The sequence below is a fragment of the Phascolarctos cinereus genome, unplaced genomic scaffold (assembly GCF_003287225.1).
Source record: "Phascolarctos cinereus isolate Bilbo 61053 unplaced genomic scaffold, phaCin_HiC Scaffold_9;HRSCAF=440, whole genome shotgun sequence".
In the NCBI taxonomy this organism is placed as follows: Eukaryota; Metazoa; Chordata; class Mammalia; order Diprotodontia; family Phascolarctidae; genus Phascolarctos; species Phascolarctos cinereus.
In genome coordinates, this window is record NW_027556402.1 from 208219904 (window position 1) to 208237453 (window position 17550).

Below are 17550 nucleotides of genomic sequence, written 5' to 3' on the forward strand. Positions count from 1 at the left end.
AAGTACTTTGTAAACTGTAAGAGTACTATAGAAATAGGAGCTGCTGCTGCTGCTGCTACTACTATTACTACTACCACCAGTATTAGTACTATTAAATTCAATAAACATTTACTAGGAGCCTACTATGTGCAAGGCATTGTCCTAAATGTTGGAGAGACAAAAGGGGTATAGTAGGAAGAGCTAGATGGCACAGTGGATAGAGCACTTGGCCTGGAGTCAGGAAGGCCTGAATTCAAATCCAGCCTTAAACACTTACCAGCTGTGTGACCCTAGGCAAGTCACTGGACCTTTGTCAGCCTCAATTTCCCCACCTGTAAAATGGGGATCATAAGAGTACCTACCTCACAGGGTTGTTGTAAGGATCAAATGAAAAAATATTTGTAAAATAACAAGGGCAACTAGGTAGCACAGTAGATGGAGCACCAGGCCTGGAGTCAGGAAGATTTATTATTTTCCTGAGTTCAGATCCGGCCTCAGACACTTACTAGCTGTGTGAACCTAGGTGAGTCACTTAATCCTGTTTGCCTCAGATATATATAGATGTGTGTGTGTGTGTGTGTGTATACATACACATTTATATTTATATACATGTTGTATTTTTGTATATTTACATTTATATTCACGTACATATTATATTTATATACACATATATGTATGTGTGTATATACATGCATATATACATACATATAATTTTCCTCACTATATATATCTTCTTTTATATATACATATATATATACACATATACACACACACACACATATATATGTGTATATACATATATATATATTCTATAAAATGAGGTGGAGAAGGAAATGGCAAACCACTCCAATAAATTTGCCAAGAAAACCACAAATGGGACACAAAGATTCGGACACAACTGAAATGACACAACATAGTACATAGTAGGTGCTTAATAAATGCTTTTCCCCATACCAACTTAGAGTCAATGGATCTAGGTTCAAATTCTAGCTCCACCACTGAGCACCTATGTGATATTGGGCAAGTGATTTCACCTCTTTTGGCTTCTTTTAAATGAAGGGGTATACTTGATGACTTCAAGGGTCATCTCCAGCTCTAAATCTATGATGTTATGGAGTTATTATTAACATTTCCATTGGTCATAGGTCAGTTAACAAACATTTATTAAGCACTATATGCCAGGTGCCATGCTAAGTGTTAAAAGTCAGAATAAGTCCCTGGCCTCAAGAAGATTACATTCTAATGTGGGAAGCAATACATATATATATGTGTGTGTGTGTGTGTGTGTGTGTGTGTGTGTGTGTGTGTGTGTGTATGTATATATATATATATATACATATATATATATACACACACACATATATGTGTATGTATGTAGGAATAGGTATATAAAACCAAGTAACATAAATGATATTTGCAGAGTAGATGGATGGTCTTCGGTTCAAGTCCTGTCTCCACCATTATGTGACCACCAAAAACTCACATAATTATGTTTAATTCAACACATGTTAATTAGGTACCAGCTATGTGCAAGGGCCTGAACTTGGCCATGGAATAGTAGGGTATTGTAACTAGAACAGACCTTAGACATTCCTAGTCTGACCCAGTCGTTTTACAGGTGAGAAAATGGAGGCCAAAAAAAGCTAAGTGATTTGCCCAAGGTCACAAATTAAGTTAGCTACAGAGGTAGAATCTGAACCCAGGTCTCCCTTCCTCCCTTCTGTCCTCTGTTTCCTTCTTTATAAAATGATGAGTTTGGGTTAGAAGGTCTCTTTTAACTAAGACATTTTGTGTGTCTATGCTTCTAATTCTGACTGGTTGTGTGACTCTTCTATTAAAGAAAGTAGAAACACTGCAGCCTGATTCTCTCCCAGTGAGAAGCCAGAAGTCCCATGAAGCTTCTGATAATGAGAAATGTGCATGATTTGTTCTCTGCCACATTACTGGGTTAAGGCCCCACCCCTAATAGGCCTCATATGGAAGTGCCTGGAGTGGTCACTCATCCAGGGCCATCGCTGCAAGGACACAACACTGGGCATTGCTGTTACTATTGCTCTTCTGTGTCGTCACCCCCATCCCAAACTCTAGCCCCATTGAAGGGAGGGCCTCAGAGTCTTAGGAGAGGGAAACACAGCACATGCAGAAAGGACTTATTTCCCTGGCTGCTAATATCTTCCTGCTTCAGATTACCTGCATATACCATATATACATATATATATATTATATATATATATATATATATATAATATGTACATATATATATATTATATAATATATATATATGCATATACCATATATACATATATATATTATATATATATGTATATATATACACACACACACACACACACATATACATATACATATACATGTGTGTATCTTGTATGTACATCTCTTACAGGTCAGCTCTCCCTTTAGAATGTAACCCATGTGGAGAGCAGGGACTGTTTTTGCCTTTCTTTATGTCCCCAGCACTTAGTACTGTCCCTGGCACATAGTAGGTGCTTAACAAATGCTTGTTGGCTTACTGGTGTGAAAGGACTACTGCCTCGACTATATGTGGGATGTTGGATGAATCACTTAACTTTGCTGGGCCTCAGTTTCCTCATCTGTAAAAATGAAGGAATGAAACAAGCATTTATTAAACACCTACTATGTGCCTCATTTTTATCCTCACAATAACCCTGGGAGGTAGATGCTATGAATACTCCTGTTTTATGTTGAAGAAACTGAGGTGGGCAGCGGTGAAGAGACTTGCTGAAGGTCTTAGAGACATTGAGAGTCTGAGGCCAAATTTAAATTCAGGTCTTCTCAGCAGTCTCTCCACCTGCCTCTAAGGAGTTCAGTTGTTTTTCAGTCTAATTCTCATGACCCCATTTGGGCTTTTCTTGGCAGAGACACTGCAGTGGTTTGCCATTTCCTTCTCCAGCCCATTTTACAGATGAGGAAACTGAGGCAAACAGAGTGAAGTGACTTGCCCAGGGTCACAAAGCTAGCAAGTGTCTGAGGCCAGATTTGAACTCACTGAGAGGAATCTCTCTGACGCCAGGCCTGGCCCTCTATCCGCTGCACCATCCCTTGCTCCCCATAAGGTGTTGGACCAGATAGCCTCAAAGGTCTCCTTCAGCCCTGAGTCCTCGGGTCTGTGCTCCATCCCCACATACCCAGCACTCATAGACTGCTGGTCTCTAGGTCTCCCATCCTCTTTCCCCGCCTCTTTTCAGGAAGGGTCATTAGATCTGGCTGTTGAAGGTGGTGTCGACTCCCCCATTGGGAAAATTGTGGTGTCTGCTGTGTATGAAGACGGGGCTGCTGATCGTCACGGTAAGCACCGTGGGGGCCACGTTGGGGAATGGAGAAGAAAACCACCATCACCTAGTGTTTGCTGAGGGCCGGCCTTGTATGTGCAGCTGCCAGAGAGAGGTGATTCCACATGGAAAGCCTTTCCCCGTCTCCGTATGTCAAAATCCTGCCCGTCATTTGCTTTCTTTTTTTTTTCTGCCCAACATTTTTTTTTTGGTGAGGCAATTGTGGTTAAGTGACTTGCCCAGGGTCACACAGCTAGTAAGTGTTATGTGTCTGAGGCCGGATTTGAACTCAGGTCCTCCTGATTCCAGGGCCAGTGCCCTATCCACTGCACCACCTAGCTGGCCCCGAAACTTTCTGAGACTTGGTTCCAATGCCACCTCCTCCATGAAGCCTTCCCTGATCCCCTCAACCCCATAATAGGATGTGGCCTCTCCCTCCACTCCATTCCCATAGCCCTTTGGCTATCCTTCTGTTATGGTGCTTATGGTGTTTAAGTGATATCATTTGTTGTTATTCCTCCCCTAGGAGACTGTAAGCACATTGTGAGCTCCGAGGATCATTCTAGTAAAAACAGCTGCCATTCATATGAAGCTTTACAACCTGCAAAGCCCCTCACTTAAGTTATCTCCTCAGAGCCCTATATAACCCTAGGGAGTTGGTCCTGCCGGCATGACTGGCCTCCTTTTCCAGACGAGGAAGCTGGAGCTTGCTGACATTAAATGACGTATCCAGTGTCACACAGCTAGGAATGTCAGAGGTGGAATTTAAACCCAGGTCTTCCTGAGTCCAAGTCCCCTGCTCCCTCTGCTGCCTCATGTCCCTTCCCCAGCACCTACCACACAGTAGGCTCCCAATCGATATTCAGTCGCCGCAGCTGGAAGAGACCTTAGAAAAAGGGATAAAGAACGTCTCCCTTTCTGAGCTCTGTTTCCTACTGATTCTCCTCTCCCTTTCACTAAGGCCATAATCTTTCCCTAATAAAGAATCTTTGTTGTTGTTCAGTCATGTCCTACTCTTCCTGACCCCATTTGGGGTTTTCTTGGTAATGATACCAGAGTGGTTTGCCATTTCCTCTCCAGCTTATTTTACAGATGATAAAACTAAAGCAAACAGGGTTAAGTGACTTGCCCAGGGCCACACAGCTAAGTAAGTGTCTGAGGTCAGATATGAACTCCGGTCTTCCTGACTCCAGGCCTGGCACTCTAACATGGACCTATCCTGTCTGCTGTGGCCTCATTTTCTTTCTGCATCTACTTCTCTTGAGAATCTTTCCAGGGCTGGTCATCTGAAGTGCATCTGGGGCTGCTTCCACAGGGCACAGAAAGCAGGGACAAAAACGCTCGCTTAGAGCCCTTCCCCGTGCCTGGGGTGTTGGCCTTGTTGGTGACAGTGTTATTGTTTTTAAAGAAGACCAGTGGGGAGTCTAGGGCTGGAGCCCACGGCCTCTTGTCCTATGTGTGAGGGGAGAGAGTAAAAAGTCATGTTTTGTCACTGTCTCCCCTGCCAGGTGGCATTGTGAAAGGCGATGAGATCATGGCAATCAATGGTAAGATTGTAATGGACTTCACCTTGGCAGAGGCCCAAGCAACCCTACAGAAGGCCTGGAACCAGGGCGGGGTAAGAATAGTCCCTATCCTTAGAATGTAATAATAATAGCTAGCATTTTTTATAGGGATTTAAGGTTTGCTAAGCATCTTACACACCTTAGCCCATTTGATCCTCCCTGGGAAGTAGGTTCTCTTACTATCCCCATTTTACAGATGAGTAGATTAAGACTGACGGAGGTTAAGTCCCAGAGTCACACAGAAAGTAAGTGTCTGAAGCTGGATTTGACCTCAGGTCTTCCTGACTCCAGTCCAGGGCTCTATCCACTGAGCCACCCAGCTGTCAAATTCTTTGAGGTTAAGGATCAATTTTTGCTTTTGCTTTTGCTTTGTACAGTGCCTGGCATATAGTAAACACAATAAATGTTTACTGATCGATGCCTGCTCTACTGTCTACCCACTCATATACATTTGGCCTTTGGAAGTGAGGTCAACATCTTTCACTGTGTGTACACTCCATGGCACAAGGTCTCAAGCATCACAGCATCACTAGTATCCCACAAGACACCAGCAACCCCCACCACCAACTACACCTCTCGAAACAGTGAAATGCTTCCCTTAAGGAAGATGCTACCCAAGACCTGTCAGTTTCCCCTGAGAGTAAATCTCCCTCTTCCTCCCAGTGAGAAAAAAATAGAAGGAATACCCTGTCTGCAATCGATAATCATTTATAGGAACAGAGGCAGAGCCCGACCCCCTATTACCCAGGAGGGCTCTGAGCTCAGAGAGTATATCACCAGTGGGTTTTGAGTTCCTTGGTTCTGAGGTGTTATGGAGACAGATGGGTTACCCAGGCCTATGCCAGAGGCAGCACAGACCAGTAGAAAGAGCACTGAGTGGGAGGTCAAAGGCCTAGCTTAGATTCCACTCTCGGCTTACTACCTCTGAGCAAGCCACTTGATATCTCTGGGCCTCAGTTTCCACATCTGTAAAATGAAAGGGTTAGATCAGATGACTTCAAAAGCACCCACCAAATATAGGTCCCATGATTTTAAAAATTGGTCATTTTGAATGGTACTTGACATTTTGAGTTGTGAATGATGGTTACGGGGTGTATAGAAAAGTCCCTGCTGTTGTTTGAGGGAAGGTGTAGGTGATGGGATAGGCACTGGAAAACGCATTGTCCACATCATCAGGGCAACAGGAACTTTGTGTCCAGAGTAATTCTCATCTCTTCCTCCAGGATTGGATCGATTTGGTCATTGCAGTGTCCCCACCCAAGGAGTACGATGATGAACTGTAAGTCCCTGTCAGAGTCTTTCCTCTGACCACTTCCTGCAACCTAGTCAACCTTCACATAAACCTACAAGTGGGAGAAAAAAGTGCGCCCTCTTCCCCCCAATTTGGGCTTCCTCAGATACCTTGCTTTCTTGGGAATGTCTTGAGGTCCCATCATCTCCATAAAGTCTTCCAGCTTAAAGATTTGTTCTGCACTTTGCAAATGAGTATCTGCAGTACCTCCACATTTGCCCAAGGGTTTGCCCAAGGTGTGCCCAAAGACACCCCTATCCTTTGCTTGCTCACTCAAACCCTCCCTCTCCTCTCTCCTCCTCCTCTCTTCCCTCCTCTTCTCCCCCCTTCCCCTTCTGACTTTCCTCTCTTCCTCTCTTTCCCTACCTTCTTTCCTCCTTTTCCCATCCTCTCTCCCCTCCCTGTCTCACTCTTTTCTCTTCTCCCTCCGTCCCACTCTCTACCTTCCCATCTCTCCCTTTCCCTCTTTCTCCACCTCTTTCTCCCTCCCCCTCACTCTCCCTCCCCTTTCCTTCTTTCCCTCCCCTCCTCTCTCAATTCCTCTTCTCCTTCTCCTCCCCTCCTCTTTCTCCTTATTCTGTTTGTCTGTGATTCTCTCCTTAGAAATCTGGCGCCGCCTCTCTGACTCCTGAACACAGACACCACTGCAATATAGATTCACCATAATCACATTTTATTTCATCATCAGACATCCATCATTAATCCCAAAGCTGACATTCTAACAAAACATCGTCTTATGGAAAGAGCTCTGGATTTGGAGTCTGGGCTCCAGTGCTGGCTCAGACACTTATTAGCTATGGGACCTTAAGAGAGTCATTTCCTGATTCTGGCCTTATGAAATGGGTGGGACCAAATGCTCTTCTAAGGTCTCTGAGCTCCAATGCCATGATTCTGGCTCTGATGACTCGAGGCCCCAGTAAGTCTTAGGGAGGCCAGCATCACTCAGGCCCCTCTGTCTTCTTAAACTTCTGGGAAGATGAATGGTACTTGACATTGGGTGGGGGTTGGGGAAGGAAGGGGCTGCACCTGTGAAAAGATCGACCAGTCCAAAGGAAATAACCTGAGTCGCCATTTTGTGTGTTTTCCTGCTCTCTGTATGTAGCTCTTCTCTTTCCTGCTCTGCAGACAGCAGCCCCCAGCCACTCAGAAAGAGCCTTGAAGGCAGCATCCCCGTGCACAGACATGGGTTTCTCCTGCAGCTGTAGCCCCGCAGCATTCCCTCATGGTGAATAGACAGTCCTTCCAAGGCTAACCGTTCTGCGGCCAACCTGTCATCTTGCGCAGGTCGGCACAATGTTCTTTGGACTGCTGCCTGAGTCGTCAAACACTGTTGGTGCTGCCCAACATCATCCTCTAAACGTGCCACTGAGGCAGATGTTTGGCTGGGGACAGGTTTCTGGTTCATATCTGACACGGCCATGGTGATTGGGAGAACAGCACAACTTTGCCAATCTGTGCCATGTGCTATCCTAACCCCACCTTCCAACTCATGGCTAAAGTAATGCCTATCTCTGCCATGTGGGCCCTGATCTGAGCTGGAATCACAGCCTAGAATTCTGGCCTTTTCTACCCCATTCCATGTTGGGTACAAATAGTGCCATAAAACATGACAAAGGCAGCATTGGCACCATTGATAAAAATGCTGCCTATAACTTCCCCCCCCCAATTAAAAATGTAACAGGCATGTTTCTTATCAAGTCCTGAAACAACTGACCTCTTGGGGTACAATCAGTCAGTCAATACATATTTATTAAGTGCCTGCTGTGTGCCAAGCCCTGGTGATGCAAATACAAAGAAGGAAATAATCCCTACTCTAATGGGGCCTCTTCCAAGCACCCTGTCTCCATTCCAGGCAACAAATGCCAGCCAGAGCTGGATCGAATTTGAAAATTTTTCAAGGCTGATCCAAAGAACTGGAACCAGTGTTCCTCACATCCTTTCCTGCCTTGGGTTATATGAAAAATAATGTTTCTTGTTTCTTCTCCCTCCATTCCTGCTCCTGTGCCAGGAGAGCCATCTCAGATATGTAAGAATGTGACTTATGCCCCCCAGCCCATGTCAGGGGGTTCCCATGGGCAGAACCAGCAGGCAGATGGGTATATCACCACTGTTTGGTGTGGCCTAAAGCTACATTCTGGAAATGAGCAATGAACAACTTGGCCCCAGGCTGAGTCTGCTTGGAAAATTTAGCCTTCTGCTATTGGGTTTAGCATATCGTTTCCATTTCACAAAATGTTAAGACTATACACTCCCACTGTTTTCACTCTGACACCCTGGTGGCCTCTGGGGGCCTCCCTCTGTCCTGGGAGTGGGTCTGGCCTTAAGCTTTCTGTCACTTGGAATCTCTGGTTTCCCAAGGGGTTTTCTTGGCCTGCTTTCTATCTTCTCCTTCCTGATCTCACAAGGGAAAAAGTTAGCTCTCCTCATCCCTTGCAATCCTGCGGGCCAGAGCCCATAGCTGGCTTGTGCGCCCACGGGCAGAGGAGAGAGAGAGGCTTCTGCTAAAGACATGCATGAGCTTTGGTTGATTGTGAGCCGGATTTTGTCTGGAGGCTGGCATCATCCTTCTCCCCTTCCTTGTGTTACAGGACATTTTTCTGAAGTCCAGGAGACACCAAATCCACGCCTAGCTGACATCCGATTCTTCCATCTGACCCTGTGACTGGGCATCTGCTTTTGGGAATGTCATATCATTCTGATTTTAGTCCTCACAGATCACGGGATCCTTTTCTGGAAGGTTCCACAACCAGTCAGCGGGATGTCTTCCCATCTATCATTCAGCACTAATGCTTCCTTGAGCCAGACTTGAACTGAGCAGCTCAGTCCTGCCCACCTCCTCTCTAGGCTGAAGCCCAGGAGAGCTGGGAGGGAGCTCCCAGGAGGGGACTGGGGGTGGAGGGTGACTTTGATGAGACGGAGGAGAGTCCTTTATCAGCGCAGTACTTCGCTATTTCTAATGCCATCTCCTTACCTGTGAATTTGGTTTCTCCACAACTCCTAAAACTCCACAGAGGACTATGAGGAATTAGAGCTTCAAATCCCTCCCTCTATCTAACCCCTCTTCCATCTCTGCCCTGAATAAGGATTTAGAGGAAAATACCATTAAGCTCTGGAGGACCCTCCCCAGTGCTCTCTGAAATACTTTCTTTGGGTTGCAATTATTTTGGGGTTGGGGGCAGAGTACCCTCCTCGAAACTGGCCAATAAATTGATTACCTGATTGTCAACTAGCATTTCTTGATCACCTACAATGTTCCATGCACTGGGCTAAGCTCTGGAAACATAAAGAAAGGTAAAAACCAAATCCTTGCTCTAAAGGGAAGGTCAACATACAGACAACTATGTACATGCAAGATACATAGCATGACAAATTGATGGTCATCTCAGAGGGAAGGAACTCTGGTTAACGAAGACTAGAAAAGACTTTTTTGCACGAGGTGAGACTTTAGCTGAGACTTTCTGCTGGTGTCTGTGCTTAAAGCCCAGATAAGGGTAAGAGCGGATTATAGGATTATAGATTTCAAGCTAGAATGAACCTCACAGCCTCTTATGGTTTATTTTTTGTTGTTGTTATGGTTGTTACACTTTAAGTTTTGAACTCTCTCCCTCTGCCCCACCTGGAATTACAGAAGACTATCATTTGACACAAAAAAAAACACCCATATACACATATGTATACATACATGTGTGTTTACATATATGTAAAACCATACTGTACATACTTTTACATATATGTGTAAAACCATGCTATGCATACTTCTATTTATCAGCTTTTTCTCTGGAGGCAGATAGCATCTTCCTTCATAGGTCTTTTGTAGTTGATTTAAGTATATATAATACTCAGAATAACTTAGTCGTTCACAGTTATTCTATGAACCATATTGCAGAGCCTCTCATCTTACAGAGAAAGAAACTCGGGCTTCTGGAGGAAAAGTGACTTTCCCAAGGCCACACTGGCAGTGTCAGAGATGGGATTTGAACCCAAGACCAGTGCTCTGTCCATTGTCCCATAGCTTAATGTATGCACTTCCTCTCCTGTCTAGCCAGTTTCTCCTCTCGGAGCTCCCTCAGAGTCTAAATCAAATCCCATTCTGGTCAAGGCTTACTCCCAGGTATATTGGCTTGTCCATAGGGAATGTCTTTAAGACCCAAAGAACTGAATCCCCTCCAAGGAACAGACTGAACATGAATCCTCCCTTAGAGGCTTATTGAACGTCTTCATACACTGCATTTCCATCAAACTGGCCAACTTGCTATCCCCCAAGGCTGCTATCCCACTTTCTGTCTCCCTAGTTTTACACAGACTCACTCCTGGAATGCCTAGAATATAACTCCCATCACCTCTACCTTTCAGACTTTCTAGCTTCCTTCAAGCCTCAGCTGTGCCACCTTCTACAGGAAGCCTTTCGTGATTGCCCCTCATGAGTTCTATCTCGCACCTGAAATTATCACACGCTGTCTATGCTTTTCTGTTTGCATATTGTATCTCCCCGCCCCCCAGTAGAACATACAACTTTCTAAAGGGCAGGTTTTGATATGGCAAGTGGCCTAGCACATCGACTCTCAGCATCTCACAGAATCAGAGAATTTGGAGGGGCCTCAGAAGCCATCTAAGACAAAGTATACACCAGAGGAATACCCACTATAATATACCCAAGGAGCAGGAACACAACCCCTGTCGAAGCAGCCCATTCTATTTTTGGACTGCTGTCAAGAAGTTTGAATTGCATTATAACAGGTGCTTAAAAATGCTTATTGGACTGAATTTGATTAATTCAACAAGCATTTAAATAGATGAGTGTGGTCATATTCTGGAAGACCAGCTGTCATACAAGTACATAGGGGAGAAGTACAAAGAAAATGTACCCTCGCGCTCTTTCATGGAAGCAGAAAAGGGAAAGGGGGCATGAATGCCAAGACCAGGGCACCCAGACATGGTTCAAGTGCCAGGAGATGACCTAGTAGTTAGGGATGAGATTTGGCAGATCTTGTAATTCAGGGAGCCATGAATAAATGCTCAGATACCAGGGAGGTCAGGAGACTTAGAGCCTCGATCCAGAGTTCAGGGATTAGGAAAATTTGCTAATGAGTGAGAGGTGAAACACCTAAGAGGGCTGAAGGCAAACATCCTCAATGGGCTCTAAGAAGAGGAGGCAATCCCCTAGGGTGCCCACTATGGGCCTGTGGAGCCCAATATCCTCTCTCCAAACTCCTCCACTTCATCCTCCTCAACCCCCATCATACAGAGACAATGTACTATTCCATCCACCATCTGGAACCAGCCTGGGCCAGAAAACATTAAGCTGGAATGTAACTTAAATATCCCCTAATTATACTATCATCAGATTTGAAACCAAACAGGGATCTTGGAACTCAGCTCCCTCTTTTTACAGATAAGGAAACTGAGAGTCAGAAAGGTTATGTTACTTGCCCAAGGTCGAACAGGGAGTAAGTAGGAGAAGCAAGATTCTTACTCCAAGTCCAGAGCCTTCTCCACCACTATACCAATTCACTCCTCCCATTTCACAGAGGTAGTAACCAAGGCTGAAAGAGAGGGGTGTGACTTACCCAAGGTCACATAGCAAGTTAGTGGCAGAAGTTGGAGATAGAGCCCAATCCTCCTAACTCCTGGCGCAAAGCTCTGCCTGATGCACCAAACTGCAGTAGAATACTGTCATGCAGAAATTGTAAATAACAGAGGATGTCTGCTCAGATTCCAGGCTTGGGAAAAAATAAACAGGAAAGTGTTCCTTCTGATAAAACACTGAATGACCCTGTCTCCTGCAGTCCTCTCCTTTTATCCTCCCCGCCCCCACTTCAGGGCTCTCTATCACTCAGATTTCTTGACTATAAACTATAAAACACAGCACAGAGCTCCCCTGGAAGCAAGAAATAGGCTTTTAAAAAATTATTGTTGTAACCTTTACATTTGAAACAAAGAGCAATAAATAATCAAACTATATTTAGGGCAAATAGTAAGTCTCTAAATAAAAGCCTAAATTGTAAACTATTTACAGTTTTCAGAACTAGTAACAATATATACAAATATATACAAAAATATTAAAAGCAATATGTACAAATATATACAAAAATATGTGGCAGGTGGGGATAGGAACTAGACCAGTAATTTCACCAGTATTGGAAACTACCAGAGGAGACAAACTCCCCCTAAAATGGAGGTCAGCACCTTCTCTATGACTTATAGCCAGAGAGCAGCTAGGTGGAGTAGTGAATGGAACACCGGCCCTGAAGTCAGGAGGACCTGAGTTCAGATCCAACCTCAGACTAAACACTTGATACTTACTAGCTGTGTGATGTTGGGCAAGTCACTTAACCCCAATTGCCTAAAAACAAACAAAAACAAAAACAACTTATAGCCAGAAAACTGGTGAGAGCACTAAGGGTGTAGGTGACTTGCCCAAGGTCACACAGCAGGTAGCTGGCCGTCAAAGATGGGACTTGGGCTCAGGTCTCACTGGCTCCCAGGCCAGCTCTCCATTCATTACACTAGGCCACCTATTCTAACAAAAGAAACACAAAAATACAGCTGTGCTGTCTTCTGAATCTGTCTATTGACAAGCACACTGTGTGTCAGAGGCCCCTCCAAGACACCAAGGGCCTGAGTATACTTTGGAAGACTTCTCACTTCTGCTGCCTGCTCTCACCCTAATCTGGAAACCTCAGTAATCACTTTTCAAGGGACCTTGGTAGTCAGTGACAGGCTGCAAGGTATAGTCCAGTCTCCTCATTATACAACAGAGGAAATTGAAGCCCTGAGAAGCTGCATAATTTGCTCAAGGTCACACAGGTATTAAATGGCAGAGCTGGAACTCTGACTCCAAACCCAGCATGCTTTGCCTTGTACCATGCTATGTTTAAGATAGTTCAAATGGCCAGGATGACAACCGTCAACAATCTTTTATTGAAAGCACTGTGCTAGGCACCTGAATTACACAATTGAAATGACTGTCTTTTGCTTTCATGGAGTTCATAGTCTAGCACTATATTAAGCCATTACAAAATCACAGCCTCTCACAGTAGAAAGAAGTGGTAGTACAACTTCCCATCCAATTTAGGAGCCCCAGAGGCTCCATGATATGATCTGTCCATCAATGAGCATTTACCAAGTGCCTACTATGTCATTATGTACTGTGTTGAGCTCTGGAGATACAAAGAAAGACAAGAGACAATCACAGCTTTCAAGGAGCTCACAGATAAAATATATACAGGATAAATTGGAAATAAGCGATAGAGAGAAGGCAGAGCAACAGAGTTGGAGCTGGAAGACCTGAGTTCAAATCCTGTCTCTGACACTTACTTTGTGACCCTGTGCAAGTCACTTAACCTCTTTGATCTTCAATTTTTTTCATCTGTAAAATGGGAGTGTTAGACTTGACTTCTAAGGTATCTTCCAGCTCTAAATCTATGACCCTAGGATTGCTTCTTCGGCTTCCATGGCAGATGGTCATCTGGTCTCTTCTTGAACATTCCCATTTATGAGAAGCTCTTGAAATCACAAGACAGTAGTACAGCACTCAGAGTTAGTGAGTACTCATAGTACACAGTTACTGAATTAGAATCTATTCTACAATTTACCCAGAAAGTAGTCATACAATCATTGCTTGGAGACTTCTCTTGAGGGAGAACCATTCTACTTGGGATCATAGATTTAATGCTATAAAGGACCTTAGTTGTAATTGAGTTCAGCTACCTTACTTTACATTTGAGGGAACTGAGGCCATAAAATGACTTGCTGAAGATCATGATGGTATTACATGGCAGAGCTTCAAATGGCTAGGACGACAAGTCAACAACCTCCAAGGAATAGAAGAATAATGTTCTTTTTCATATTGAGCTAAAATCTGCCTTTCTGGAATTTTCACCCATAGGTCCTAATTTTGCTCTCTGGGGCCATACAGAGTAAGTTCAATCTCTTACAAATGACACCTCTTCAGATACTTGAAGGCAGCTATCATATTCTCTGCTGAAAGGGCTCATCTTTGTGCTCTTGAGGAGGGCTGTTGTATTCTATTTTTGAGGTGATGGAGTTATCTATAATAGTGAGTGATAGCTTTTTATCTCTCATCCCCTTTGAGTAGAAGAATGGTAGATATGCAGTTCACTGAGTGATTAATAATATGAGCTGAACCTGCCAGTAATCAGGATGCTTCCTGGTTGGCTAAAAGAGAGATTGGGATTGTAGAATGGACCAGCGAGCCTGATCCTTAGCACCGAGATAACACAATCCCAACTGGTCAGGGTATGTTCTAGGGGGAAGATGCCATTTTCTTTTGGTGGAACAGAGGGAAGCTGGAGGTCATGAGCCAAACTGAACCTAAGAAACTGTAGTACTTTCCTTTTGTAACTCATGATTCACGCCCCTCCTCCTCCCAAGACTGTGGGTTAACATGAAATGGGCCTATTCCTGGGGCCTGACCCATTTGCTTTCTTTGGTTCATTGCTCCCACCTGGAATTACTCTAGAAAACTCTCTAAATATTGCTTCCATTAAGGTCATGTTTAAGTTTCCCGAAGTGTAGCTAATAGGCCACCCTACTCCTGTATAAGCACTCGAGGTAACAGCGCATAAAGATTCCCTTTATTTCACTTCATAGAAAATGAAGATGATGGAAAATACACATGGAAACCCATAAACAGTTACTGAAATGCAGAAAACAGCCCATTAGCTCCCCACAAAAGGGAATTGAACTTGGGGATGTTTTTGAGACAGCCCTTTGACATTCTGGAAGACCCCTACCCCTCCTACAGGGTTCTACACAGTCTCTTCCAGACTCATAGCATCCTTCTGTGCTTTGGATTCTCCTCAGAAGACAGACGCATTTGGAAGCTTTTGATTTAGTAATCTTCCCAGTGGACTGGCACTGTCTGAATAACTCACTGGCTCATGTTCTCCAAGTAGGATGCTATTCAGGAGCTATGTGATGCATCCTCTTTTCTCTCCAAGGAACGTGCTACAACAGGAAACCATCCTCTCTCTCTCAAAAGTCCATTCCCCAAACTCTCAAGTTGGGCAGCTCTTGAAATGGGGGTCAGTTTCCTCATCTGTTGAATGGAGATTGTAGTGCCTGTGCTCTTTCATTCATAATGTAGCCACAGCAATGAAATGAGGTAATAGAAGCAAAAGTACTTTGAAAAGTATAAAATGTGATGCTAATGTGATTTGCTATGTCATATTATAATCATTATAATCACTACTACTACAAAGCAGAAAATTTCAAAACAAAGTGCTGCCATGCTTCTTAACAGCAATTCTTCTCCTAATGTAGTTATCCACTTGCCCCAGCAACAGCCAAGGAGTGTATTGTGTGTGTGTGTGTGTGTGTGTGTGTGTGTGTGTGTGCATGCATCAGCACGCACACGGTTGCACATGGGTCCATGCACAAGCACGCACAAGTACATGTGCTTGCCAGTGTTTAAGGTGCAGTGTGTGGGAGGACAGAAGGACTTAGGCTCAGAATTACTGCCAAACAGTGAAGGTGGACTCCATGACTGAATGCACGATTCCTCCTTTCTTTAGCTTATATTTGGAATGATGAACAATCTTTGCAGTGAGCCTCCCTGGGTTGGTGTTCCCTTCTGTTGTGTGTGTCCCAGGAAAGCCTTTCTGGGCCTCAGTTTCTGCATGTGGAAGATGGAGGAATTGGAATTTTAAATTATCTCTGATCCTCTGCCCCACCCAACTGCTAGTGCCTTCTGTGTGTGTGTGTGTGTGTGTGTGTGTGTGTCTCTCTCTCCTCTGTCTCTGTCTCTATCTCTCTGTCTCTCTCTCTCATTTCCTTGTACCTACTTCTATTTATTAACTTTACATTTATGTTGTATATACATGTCTCCTCCATTTGAATGTAAGTTCAATATGATTAGAAACTATTGTCTTCTTTGTACCTGTATCCCAATCATTTAGCACAGTGCCTAGCACATAATTGCTGAATAAATACATTTTATATCTGTTTTGCATATACCATGTATATACCTCTAGATATAGACTGTTGTATATAGATATATGAACTATGTATATGTATGTATAGATCTCAGAACTACATGTGTATAGATCTCCCCAAATAGAATGTAAACTCCTTGAGGGCAGGGACTGTTTCACTTTTGTCTTTGTATCCCCAGAACCAAGTATGAAGTGGGTACTTAACAAATGCTTGTTAATTCATTGGATTTTGCCTTCAGTTGTTGATTGAAGGGTGCTTCCAGATCTCATATTCTAGGTTTTATGACTCTGAGATTGTTTAATTCTACTCACTAAATATATCTCAAAATCCTATATCCAAATATCCACAGTGGACCAAACATACTAAGCCATAAGAAGCAAAGCTTCCCTCTTGGGATTTAAGGCTGCCCAATCATACAGGTATTGCCTCTTGCCTTTTGTTTTTCTTGTCTATTTTATGTGAGATAATGGACCCCATTCTACCTCTCCCTTTCTCCTTCTCCCAGTATAATCCTCTCTCACTCCTTAATTTTATTCTCCAGATATCACTCCATTTTCAACTCACCCTGTGCCCTCTACCTATCTACATTTATGTATCTATATATAGATGTATATATATGTATATACATACATATAATTTTCCCCTCCAACTATTCTACTACTGACAAAAGACTCATGAGTTACAAATATCATCTTTCCATGCAGAATGTAAACAGTTCAGCCTTAATAAGTGTCTTATGATTTCTCTTTCCTGTTTACCTCTTCACATTTCTCTTAAGTCTTGTATCTGAAAGTCAAATTTTCTATTCAGCTCTGGTCTTTCATCAAGAATGCTTGAAAGTCCTCTGTTTCACTGAATCTCCTTCTTGCCTTTTGTTGAGGGAGCAAATGAATCAGATGGACCCAGCTGTGGCTACAAAAGGTGGCTATGATCATCTAGTAATCCTAGGTAGCTTTTCTTCTATGTCTTGTTGGTGTTCCTTTATATCATCTTCTGAGAAAGTCTTATGTGCTTGACTCTGCTGCCTAACTGCCCAAGGTCCTGTTACCTAATATTCAATGATGCATCTACTAATTACTCTCAGTGAACTCGATTATTCAAACCATAAAACTGTTCTTCCAAACAACCCATGTTCCATTCTCTGTATACTCAGATTCCACCCTCAGAACACTCCATGCAAATTCTTTTGTTGTTGTTTGTCCTTCATTCTCGAGGACCATAATATCAGGGAGGTGAAGCCGTGTCAAGAGAGTGAATTGGATTTAAGTGAGGGAGGGCTGTGCAAAGTCACCAGCCTCACTTTCTCCTCTGGAGCCATCTGGGTCCAATGGCAAGATATACATCAGGTCAACTGGAGATGGTCCTACTCATGCAAACTACACAGAAACCAGATGACTAACAAATCTCCTCCAAATACCAATAAAAGGAAAATGCCCTGATTACTCCTTCA

At 43.6% G+C, this 17550-nt stretch overlaps 1 protein-coding gene and 1 long non-coding RNA gene across 5 annotated transcripts in view; one reads left to right on the forward strand and one right to left on the reverse strand.

Moving 5' to 3' along the window:
• USH1C (USH1 protein network component harmonin) overlaps window positions 1-9369 on the forward strand; it is a 65208-nt gene extending 55839 nt beyond the window's left edge. For 3 of the 4 annotated variants that reach the window (XM_078148938.1, XM_078148939.1, XM_078148941.1), the window contains 5 exons: window positions 3204-3303; window positions 4796-4905; window positions 6076-6131; window positions 7246-7427; window positions 8732-9369. In XM_078148938.1, coding sequence (XP_078005064.1) covers window positions 3204-3303; window positions 4796-4905; window positions 6076-6131; window positions 7246-7348 — 369 coding nt within the window. In that variant the 3' untranslated portion in view covers window positions 7349-7427; window positions 8732-9369. The remainder of the gene's footprint in view (window positions 1-3203; window positions 3304-4795; window positions 4906-6075; window positions 6132-7245; window positions 7428-8731) is intronic. The other variant, XM_078148940.1, reaches the window with a different exon arrangement.
• The window catches only part of LOC110220983 (uncharacterized), a 36052-nt gene extending 24153 nt beyond the window's left edge, over window positions 1-11899 (reverse strand). The window contains exon 1 of the long non-coding RNA XR_013484181.1: window positions 11711-11899. This is a non-coding gene — a long non-coding RNA (uncharacterized LOC110220983). The remainder of the gene's footprint in view (window positions 1-11710) is intronic.
• Between the last annotated feature and the right edge of the window lie 5651 nt (window positions 11900-17550).